This window comes from Cornus florida, unplaced genomic scaffold (genome assembly GCF_030987335.1).
Source record: "Cornus florida cultivar Cherokee Brave unplaced genomic scaffold, ASM3098733v1 CherokeeBrave_3.0.0_Hap2_Chr02, whole genome shotgun sequence".
NCBI classification, from domain to species: Eukaryota; Viridiplantae; Streptophyta; class Magnoliopsida; order Cornales; family Cornaceae; genus Cornus; species Cornus florida.
This window is the reverse complement of record NW_026775572.1, coordinates 3,909,394-3,921,811: the sequence shown is the minus strand read 5'-3', so window position 1 is coordinate 3,921,811 and position 12,418 is coordinate 3,909,394. Positions and strand designations below refer to the sequence as shown.

At 33.8% G+C, this 12,418-nt stretch overlaps 1 protein-coding gene across 1 annotated transcript; it reads right to left on the bottom strand.

The window, feature by feature from the left end:
• Positions 1-8,687: 8,687 nt before the first annotated feature.
• On the bottom strand, positions 8,688-9,885 carry LOC132289402 (F-box protein CPR1-like). The gene is made up of 2 exons (XM_059789972.1): positions 9,706-9,885; positions 8,688-9,548 (listed from the first exon to the last, which is right to left on the bottom strand). Exons 1-2 carry the CDS (start codon positions 9,883-9,885, stop codon positions 8,688-8,690), a joined length of 1,041 nt encoding a protein of 346 aa, XP_059645955.1.
• Between the last annotated feature and the right edge of the window lie 2,533 nt (positions 9,886-12,418).

Below are 12,418 nucleotides of genomic sequence, written 5' to 3'. Positions count from 1 at the left end.
GTAAACAATCAACTTTTATCATTGAGATCATAAAATAATCCGTTCTAGTGACCTTTAGAGTAGCTATCAAATCTATCATGTGTTTGATCTGTTTCCAACTTACTTGTCCATATCAAGCGCACATGTGCAAGACTACCCCATATGTGCATGTGATTCAAACTAAGATTTAGTCAAAAACATAGCTCAACGGTATCCTTGAGACGGAGTAAGATGGAATGCAGTTCATAATGCGCATCGATGTCATTAACGCTAAACTCTTAAATAAAAGAGATAATGTGGCATAACTGATCATAGATCTAACCATGTTAAGTGGAATTCTGTTATTCCCATTTGACACCTAAATGCATGTAGCGTCAATTGCGGAAAACTGGTACACAACACCCTCATTAACCATATAGTCTTTGCAATAGCCCAAGAAATACTCATATCCTCGATCAGATCGAAGTGTCTTGATAAGTTTATCTAATCTGTGCTCCACATCAGTCTTGACCCTCTCGGAATATACCAAAAGTATAAAACTTGTGTCGCAACAGGTAAATTTATCCAAAACGTGAGTAATCTTGCTTGGATGCTCATAAGACCACACGTGTCAGTGTGTACCGACTCCAATTGTCCTTTATTTCTATTTCATCTGGCTGATTAAGCCCTAAGAGTTATCTATCCTTCAAAACAGGGTTCACAAGTTTGGTTTAGGCTCCTCTGCCTCACTAGGTAATTAACCTTCTTTGACCAATCTTTGAATCTCATTTTGATTGATTACAACCCAAAAATAGACGCTAAAAATACAATGAGTCAGGAATAACAATTTTTCTCTTAACATTCAATCTAGAAGATGCAACATTAGTTTCTACATCTTGCAAATCTTAAGAGTTTGTGATTATAGTATATTAACCATCTTTCAATGCACCAGAAGCAATCGTATATCTATTCAATTTTATAAAACCAGTTTTACTAAATAACAACACAGTTTTTATAAACCACAAGTGAAACAAGAATTAGATAGCGTCTAACTTCTGTGCATAAAGATAGTTCTCTAATACTAATATCCTCATACTCTCTAATTTTAGATGTAATACTCCCATTGACTTAGCTACAACCTTGTCATCGGGTCAAGTACAAATATATTCCATATCATCGAGGCTTCTGGATTCCTGAAATCCTTGCAACGAATTGCAAAACATGTTTAGTGGCTCCAGAATCTATTCATCAGGAATTAATAGATACAACCACATAACATGGCTCAATGATTAAATATATATTTTCCTATGCCACGTCATTGCTTAGACAATTGGTCCTTGAGTGTCATAGTTAGCGGCAAAAGAAACAATTTCCTTCGCCCTCAACATACACTGCCTTATTCCCTTTAACCTTTTTGAATACCCATGTTTTGTGCTAGCCTAGTCCTATTATCATCCTTCTTCTTTGTTTTGCCCGTCCACTTGGGCCTAGAAGAAGATGGTATAGACTAGGTTAGATTGATAGGAACGCCCATACTCTTGATTATCCCTTCATCTGTTACCAATTCTATAAAAATATCAGCGAGTGTGAACCCAAACTGATTTCTTATTTAGTTCACTTTAACATAGTCGAACGAGTTTGGTAACAAGGCAATAATCATGTCAACTTGAAACTTACCACCCAAGTCAGCCCTATTGATCTCCAGCTAATATTTAAATAATCAACAATCATTTTCCAAAATTCGATTTCATACTGGAGTTCCTTAGGCTATCTTGATGATATTCAAGTCTGACATAGTACTTTGGCATACTCTCTATCTAATCTCACCAAAACATCTTATTGAATTTTAACATGATGCTTGAAGAAAATAAAATAATGTAAATGTTAGCTTTGGAGCGCATTCGAGGTAAACTCTAGAATATTGCACCAAGTCATCTCATTTGCCTTATTTCACTTATTCAAAGTATTAATGTTCTCTTGGGTATCTTAAAGTAAAATGATTAGGTTTAGGAGTAGTAAATACATTTGTATCCTTACATTGTGAATAAAATATTTAAGTTCCTTTCTCAGTCAATATTAATGAGATCCAGTTACATTGAATATGTAAGCAAGCAGATAAACTGGATTAGACATAATTAATCTGAATATAAATGCATTCATACAATATGCAAGGTGAATTATTAATACTGTCATGCATATTTAAAATTAAAATGAGCTTGTTAACCACATAATACAATAAATCTCAATCGAACAAGAGATCATTATCATTATTGGTGAACAATCCCTTTTAATTAATGCGGGTCCCTCAACTCTATAGTAGAATAAATTAACCAATCAATATGTCAATAACTTATCCTGTTGGAGGAGTTCATTATTACTATTGTTGAGATTCATTTACTATTAGGCGAGCACTTCCATTAAAATAGTATGTGGGTCCCTTAACCACTGCATGAAAAATCGAATAACCAATACGCCAATAACTTATTCGGTTGGCGAAGTTCATTATTGCTATTGGCAGGCAAATCCCATCATTTCCATATCTCTTAAGACAATGCATTGTCTATCTATATGAAATGATTACCGATTATGTTTAGCCTTTCTAAAATCACCTAGTATAGACCACTCCGTTGGGGAGCTAACACTATTGATTTTAGATTGAGTATATAACGTTATTAATGCTCTAATGAAAAATAAAACATTAAATATCTTGTCATTATAATCTAGACTCTTTAAATCATGTGTAGGGCCTTATTTTTAAAGATCTAATTACAATGAACATTTAATATTATTATTTTCATGAGATAACCATTCTTATAATATTAAGACTCTTCAAATCATGCGTGGGGCCTTATTTTTGAAGACCTAATTACAATGGTGTTAATAACGAAGGCCATGGGGCAATGTATAAAAATCCCTGCTCCCACTCAATTTTTAATCATTCATAATTAGGGTTTTCATTTTATTCATTTACATGATATAATGCATGCAAAACGTCTTGATTTTAATCCAATTAAATTTAGAAAATATTTGGACTTTAAACGATTCGCTAATATTTAATTTGAAGCACACTTTAAAAATAATTTACAAAAAATAATTTTGCGTTTCCCAATAAGTGCCCTCAAATTAATTAGTAATCAGATCCACTTAATTTTCATAATTTAATTAATATAAATCAAGTCATTTAATTAAATATCATGGATCCAATGCATGAATAATAACTAATTAACAATTATCTATTCCATGCATTTCATACATCGCATAATTAAATAAATGACAAATAAAGCAAATAAAATGGCCAATGAAATCAGCTTTTAACATTTAATTGCTCTAAGTATTGTGCGAGGGTCCACCACCGACTTGTAAACACCTGTATAGAGCTGCTACACGCTTGTGGAGGCAAAACAGCACTTGGAACGCGCCCGGAGGGCCCCACACGCGCTTACACGCGCCTGGGGCAATGCACGCGCCAGCATGTGATGCAAATGCCACCTCCTAGCGCGTGTTCCTCACGCGCCAGGCTCACCCTCTATGCACCATATCTGATTCCAGCCTCCTTCGACGCCTCTTCTCGCCGCCGGCGATGCTCCGGCCACCGGAAAAACGCTGAAAAATTCTAGAAAAATCAGAAAAATTCCCAGAAAATTAAATTAAACCTCAAAAAATTCCAGAAAAATTTCAAAAAATTCAGAAAAATTTCAAAAAATTACTGAAGCATAATTTAACCCTTTTGGACCTTCTTGAAATTTCATAACTTCCTTTGATGAATATTACATGACTTTAAAAATATTTACAACTTGAAATACAATGAAAAAAAATTAAATTACATCATTGAACTTTCAAACGGCTAAATCAAAGCCTTAATTACATTCATCCAAAGATAAAATTACATTCAATTATCCTATAAGCTTCATCCCTGACCCTAACACACATCATCATCCATTCACAATTATACATACATCATTATATATCAATATATTAATTCATACATCAACATATATTAATAAATAAATATATATGCATATCAAAATTGGATCCATGAATGATGGTTTTCATAAAATCATGATCTCTAGTGATGAATCAAACCATGCTCTGATACCACTGTTGGGAAACGTGCAAGTTTTAAAAACTTTTCGAGGGATTTTGATGCATAGATCTTGATTCATCACATAGAGACAAGTTTTATACAAAAATAAAAATATGATATATCATTCAATTAATGGATTGAATACTTACATTAAAGGTCTGAGCAAACCTTTAAATCTTTCCTCTAAAGTGAATGTTCTCACTTATTGTAGATCCCTTAGTAAGATGCCTTCTCCTTGGATCTCCATCTTCTTGGTAATTGTTTTGCCTTTAGGAATCACTTATAAGCCTCCATGAATGACCTTGGAAAATTAGGCTTGTGGGAGCCTCCATTAGATGAGAACATAACCCCTAATTTTCTAGAGAGAGAAAATAAATTCCTTTTTCCTTCTTCTAAAAATCATCCCTTAAAATATACATAGACCATGTATATTTATAAGCAACATAAAGGTAAAGAAAATGAAACAACGAATCCTTCTCAATCTCTAATTTACATTTCTCAAATCTAATATGATTCCAATATCAAGTTGGGCTATGAGTGAGAATCCATTGGGCCTATTATTTTATTGGTTACAAGGAATTAATAATTGGCCCGGTCCATGGACCCAATTCAATTAATTTATAAATTAATTTCTACTGCACTAAAACAAATTAATTGAACTCCAATTAAATAATAAATAACCTCTAAGTCAATATTACACTTTGACCCCTCTATGCATAATTAGTTATCGGATAAATAAAGCCATCAATCTGACTACTTAATTAATATATTTATTTTGGTACCTTTGATTATTTCTGGCTCGATCACAATAAAACATTTGTTTGACAAAAATAATAATTTAAATAAATAAATATATAATAAATCATTTTGTCTAAAAACATACGAAGGCCTTCGAATTTACTTTGTGATCAACTATAATCAATACAAAATAAATACAAGTAACAATGATGCAAATATTGAAAATATAACCCTCTAACTATTAATCACATAACTACCCAAAGTGTCGGTTTAAGGATCCCGAAGAATCCGCCGAACAAATCAAAGTAATTATTAATTAATAAAAGAGTCTATAATTTTCTCATACTTAAGAGTCAAATGCCATGACAATGATAGGGAGCAATTACATACGACGGCTCTCGCAATATATCTCAACCTAACGCGGATCCAGTTTAAGTCTGAATCAATTATGAGTCCATCCATAATTACCGACTATGAACAATTTATAATTACTATTTATATATCATGCATTGATTGTCATCACTTACATATATATATATATAAATATTTCTTGTAATCACAGGGACACTATCAATTTCATAGTGAATCGAAACATAATACATTGAATTCACCAATTATATAAATCATAAATATTTCAGATATGTCAGGAAAATATGTCACTATAATCCAGATAGGAATTTGCTATGCCAGGGCATATAAATCGCAACAGTAAGCGGAAGCGATAAAGTTGTTCATAATAAATAGTTTACTTTGAATCCACAAAGTAGGTGTTTTGAATCCACAAAACGAAGAGATAATGTAGAGAAATCTGATATATTATTGATAATTGAATGAATAAAAGTTAATTCTGCACTTGGCAGTACACATATTTATAATAAAAGAAAACCTAGAAGAAAACTAAGCAGTACACATATTTATAATAAAAGAAAACCTAACTCTAGAAGAAAACTAAAACATAAAGAAACTTAATAGCAAAAGGAAAATAACACTAAAAATTCCGAAAAAATAGAATAAGAAACCTTGAACAAATATCTCGAAATAATTTGTAGGCCTTGTATAAGACAATAAAACGCGATTTCGGAGCCCTAAACGAAGGTTTTCAGCCGAAAATCAGCATGGCCCACCAGTTTCTCAATGCATCATTTCCACCCAAAACACTCTATTGGTTTGTCGAAATGCTTGTCGAAATGTGCAAAATTCCCCTCCACTTCAAAAAAAACACTCGTCCTCGAGTTTGGCTGCGAACAACATGCCGACCACAAAATCATATTGTTCATTGCCATGAGAATCTCCAAAGCACAACACCATTTTTTTTTTTTCATTAGCACCTTTTTGAATAAAAACTTCTTCACTTGCAATCTGCTCAAATAATGATCCTTCACCAATTTGAATTCCAAATTCATCAAAACCATCTGACATGCAATTTAAAATTTTCTTTGACCCTGTCAACAATTGATTAATATTTTTCGTTTTCAACGTCAAACTTCTTGTCACCATTTTCTTCTTTTGCTGCGTTAAATTTCTTAACGGCATCAACTTCAACAAGAAGAGGTGAAACAACAAAATTCTTTTCATGATTAATCTAATAGTAAGGTGGAAGAAACTTGGCTTGCAAAAGACATTTCATCTTCAACCAAGATCGTACCGGTGCTTTTCTTTGTTATGCACGAGAAACTTGCAACCGTTCCCACCAATTAAAAGCTATTCCTTCTAATTAATATGCGACCAATGCTACATTATTTTCCTCTTTAATTTTCATGTAATCAAAGAACCTCTCAAAATCTTCTAGCCAATCCAAAAAATCTTTAACATGAAATAAACTATCAAAACTAGGAGGAAAACTCCTAGGATCATAATCCCCATGATTAGAATATCTTCGTGCGTCTCTGTAGCCCCCAAAGACCTCTTCAGCATAATCTTCATCATCACTGAATTCTTCCTTGTAGGCTACTTGCCTACGCGGTGGGATGGGGTTGCGATTCTGAATAGGACGAACGCGATCTTCGTCATCGTTACGCACCCTGTTGCTTTCGCGATTTTGCTCTAACTCAAACCTAACAATTATTGCTTGAATATCTTGCAACGTTCGTCGGGTTTTACGTTGATAGCCTTGAAATTCGGCCCTAAAAGGAGCCACTCTCTGCCGATCTTCGTCGCAAGTGAGGTTGCCGTCACCACGTTCATCTGCCATACGAGGAAAAGACAAGGCTCTGATACCAATTGACATAAGTGAAAGCGATAAAGTTATTCATAAGGAACAATTTACTTTGAATCCACAAAGTAGTTGTTTTGAATCCACAAAACGAAGAGATAATTCAGAAAAATTTGATATATTATTGATAATTGAATGAATAAAAGTTAATTCTGCACTTGGCAGTACACATATTTATAATAAAAGAAAACCTAATTCTAGAAGAAAACTAAAACATAAAAAAACCTAATAGCAAAAGGAAAATAACATTAAAAATAAGCCTAAAAATAAAGTTTCTCTAAAAATTCCGAAAAAATAGAATAAGAAACCTAATAAATAAAAAATACTAAATTTAAAATTTTAGAGCAATGCGAGTTCGTTAAGGCCTTGAACAAAAATCCCGAAATAATTAGCAGGCCTCGTATAAGACGATAAAACGTGATTTCGGAGCTCTAAACAAAAGTTTTCAGCCGAAAACCAGCATGACCCATAAGCTAGTGGGTTTTTCTCAATGCATCATTTCCACCCTAAATACTCTATTGGTTTGTCGAAATGTGCAAAATTCTGTCCTGCATCAACATTAAAAGTTAACAATTTATAGCAATACTTATATTACCAAAGACTCATTATGGACAGTTCACCAATCTAGAAAAAAGGCATTCCATCCGATCAACATAAATTCCAAAGAAATTCAAGACACATGTAAACATAGTAATATCAAACCTTCATGAATACTGCATAAAAGAAATTCTAACATAACAATAACCTATTACTAGTTGATTGACACTGTTTGATACCCTGATTTATATCAAATATTTTAGGTGAACATAACATTACTAAACATTAGAAATTGAAGGAGCTGCAAGCATGCCATCAGTTTAGGTGCAAACTAACAGTAGTATAGCTTAGAAGACATAAGTAAAGTTGGATGACTTTTAAATTACACGACTAAACAAGAAAGAAAATATATGATACCATAAAAGAAACATTCTTCAGTTATCTTTCTTTCCTTCCATCCTCAAACTTTGTAGCAATCCCAACTACAGTCCCATAAGTTCAGCATCAATCCTAATAGAAACACGAATTTTCATATTGGAAACTTATGGGAAGATTATGATTGATTAGGTTTTCTAAGTAAAATGTACTACAAAATTGATACTCTCATATGCCCCATCCCTTTAGCATCAAGTATTTAATAGCCAATGTGCAAGTTAAAGAGAAAGATATCAACTCTACAAACTGCTACCTAAAATGTTCTGCCAAAATATATTACATTACCCCTCCAACTACTTCCCCCACTCTATTTCTTTTTCCAGTTAGTTGTGTGAACTGCTCGAACAGGAATTCATCTGTAAGAGAGAGAATACAATGTATAAGGTGTTAGGTGATATAAACGTAAGTAAAAAAGAGAGAATACAAAAAAACGGTAATACAATTCTCTCCTCTTAGAATATGTTCTACTAGAGGCTGGTAACTCAATGGTTCTACTGGCCGTAGCGGTAGCATTGTGACTAGATTACGTCACCACTCTCTACAATCCACAAATATTAAAAAGGACATACTTGATTGAAAAATATTATATCTGATCATGTAATTTAAAGGATCAAAATGTCTATAACTAGCTATGCCAAATAAGATAAAGTTTAAAAGTGCAAACAATATAGGCGGAGTACAGACTCATTTTGGGTTACCTCTTCTTTCTACCCTTCTTTTTATTCATCTTCTTTTGTGCTTGTGCTTCGTCTTGTCACTTTCACCAACACCATGAAGCGGTACCAGGCTTTCCAAGCATATGTTTTTCTCTTGATAAGTAAGGAACATGTCATCTGTGCTTTCAAAACTCGGAAGGCCGTGAATCTTAATCTTCTCGAGTTTTTCCATTTTCTTTAAGTCATACCATAGAAGCTCTCGATCGGCCTGTTCCAACATTACTTTTCCACCACACTTTGAATATGCTATTAGCTTGAAATAACCAAACTGCTTTGATACAAAGGACACCAGTTTAGTCCAAGATTCCTTTATTCTATACTCCTTCATCACCCAGACATCACCATGGCCATCAAAGTAATCGCAATATATACAAAGGCATCCTCCCAAGTCAACCACATGCATAAAAAAATTCTTATCTGAAAATTCAGGGGTCGGAACCAACCTATATTCCTCAGATCCAAGATCAATAGCAACTATCAGGTGGGAAATAATAGATGATGATTCTCGTCTCTCATTCCCAACCCAGTGCAGAGCCCCACTAATGAAAACACCATTCTCTTGGTGGTACCGGATGTAATAAGGGAAATCTTTAACCCTTCGCCACAAATTCAATTTCACACTATAAACCTTAACTTCAACTTCAGAAAGAAAAGCATAATCATCTTTGGAAGGACACACCGCCATCTTCACCACCTTGTAGTCATCATTGACAACATCATACCCAAATCCGTAAATAACAATCCAATTGCAGCATTCGGCTTTACGTGAATTCTCAAAGGAAGAGTTGGGTAATATTCGGTGATTTCGGGTGGACGGGTTCCACAAGACAGAGCAATAAACACTCCTAACACTCCTACTTTTGTTGTCCTTAAATGGGTACAACAAACCGAGCAACCCATCGCAAGAACCCAACACTCCTACTACTTAGGATCTCCCACAATTAAACGGAGACGGAAACGGATCGTCAAGCTCAACAGCATGATCGAGCCAATCCAACTCTACTGAGTAGAGTTTGTCCCTTTACACAATGAGGGTGCGATTGATGTTCATTTCTTTCTTTTGATGTTCTTAGATGCAATTTACGAAATTCTGAACTGTCGATTAGGGAACACCAGGATTTAGAAACGCACCTGAAACGCAGAAGAGGTTTCACAGGTAAAATCGAGACTATATTGGCGACTACATCCTCTGGAACCTCTGACATCTTTTCGCTGCTTCCAGGGTTAATGTGAGAAGGAAGACACGGTGCATAGGGTTTTGGAACGATGGTTAGGTTTCTGATTCCAGGTTATGAGGTTTTGGAACAATGGTTAGGGTTTTGGAAGATAGCCGTTTTGATTCTGAAAATAGAAGTAGCAATAAACCGTGCACATTCTCTCAAGTAGTCCAGTGCATTTTGTGGAGTGAATTTAGAACATAGAAAAATGATGGTAATATGATATCAGTAATAAAAATAAAAATAAAATAAAAGAAAAAAAGATTATTTGGTTATTGTTTTAACAATTAAGAAAAAATATAAAAGAGAGTGAATAATAAGAAAATAGTGAATTTATATATATATATATATATATATATATATATATATATATATATATTAATAGAAGGATAAATTAATCAGTAAGGACCTTGTTTTTTATATATAAAAAAAATAAAGAAAGAAAGTTTTTTATTTTCGAAGAGGTTAAATAATAATATAAGGGTAAAGTGCAAAAAAATTCCCTGAAAAAACTTGCAACTAATTCCCTGAATTTTTAAAAATACAAAAAATTCCCTGACCTATGCAAAAAAATTACAAATCATCCCATCCGACCAACGTCCGGTGAGAATTACACGTTAAATCATGTTGATTTTTTAAAAAGGCCATACTACCCTTAGAAGCATGAAAGAACAGGAGTGCCCTTAATATATATATATATATATATATATATATATATATATATATATATAAAAGAGTAAAACATATTTAATAAATAAGAGTAAAAAAATACTATGTGTGTGATACAGAGCTGTTTGGGTTTGGTTTGGTCAAAACAATATCCCATTTGCTGCCGACGAACCTAGAAACGGCGCCGACGAGGACAAAGGATGAACTCGGCGTTGCCGTAGGTTGCCACGTGGCGATTGGATTTGGCCATGCTACTACCCTTCAGAATCATGTCATCAATAGGGTATTCATCATTTAATTGAAGATTAGCATATGGCCGGAAGAGCTCCATTGATTGAAGACTAGAACATGGCCGGAAGAACTCCATTGTTGAAGACTAGAACATGGCCGAAAACTCCATTGTTGAAGACCCATTGAAGAACTCAAACCGAAGGTTTCATCTGATCTTCTCAATTGAACCATACAAACCCAAGCCACCACCATTGCCGCCTCTTCACCAACCACGACCTTCTCTCTAGAAATTCAAATAATTCACGCTAAACCTTCAGAGAATCAGAACACCGTAAACCGACCCCATCACCCAATTTTTGCCACTACCATCACCGCCACCTCACACATATATACACACGAACACACGTACATATTTTGTTGTTAAACCCCATCCATCCCGATGTCTGTCCTTCTTCATTGCCACCGCTGGTATATACAATGATTCAATTTTGGGATTTTGTAAAAAAATGGGTTAGGGTTTTGCAGACAATTATACGACTGGGTGACGATTTGACAGAGTCAGCTCAAATGAGTCTCAACTGATTCGAGTGATTCGTGCAATGCTTTGATTTCTTGAATTTCAAAACACACAGAGGGAGATCGATGATGAAGATGAACATTGCATATATATATATATATATATATATGTATATGTGTGTATTATACAGAGCTGTTTGGGTTGGTTTGTGTTTGCCTCGTCAAGTGAAATGGAGTTTAAAGGAAACTGCGTCCTTTTATAGGAAGGGTAGCATTGTCTTTTTATTTTTTTTTTGGTGGCCTGTGTGGGCAAATTACAACAAATTGAAAATTCAGGAGAATTTTTTGTAATTTCGGGAGGTTAGTTGCAAACCCCCATAATTCAGAGAGGTTTTTAGCATTTTACCCTAATAATAATAGTCTAACTATTTGTTTGGTTACTAATTTTTTAGTTCCAGTGAGAATTATTTTATATTTTTTGATTTTTAAAAAGTTTTTTAAAAAGAAATAAAGCATGAAAAAAGTTCTTACTCTTTTTTTCAAGACCATCTCACGTAATGTTACCAAATTCCTCCCTCTTCCTTATTTTCCTTTTTTCCAATTTTTTTTTTCCCCCTCATTTTAGTGAAATACAAAATACATGGGTGTGAATTTATTGTCGAGGAAAGAAAAATAAAAATTGGGCATTGTGTGAGTTTATTGTCGGGAGAAAATAAAAAATAAAAATAAAAATCCTTTAATTCAAACATATTATAATTAAGGATTATCACTTCATTGCAATTATGATTATTCAAAATGAAAAATAAAATCCAAGGGAACAAGAAAGAGCATAAGAACAAAAACTCATATACTCCTAATATTCCAAAACAAAGTACCATCCCATTGACCCATTCATCTGTCAACGCAGACTTTGAGAATGGATATCCGATTTCTATTAAGCACACACCAGTTGATCTTTTATAAATTTTATAAATCTTTCGCATACAATACACATTGACAGTGACACACACACACACACACACACGACTCCTGGCAACAAATAATTTGGATAATCTATCTGATATGGTGTTTGGATCAAAAGACGAACTAATCAACTTGGAAAATA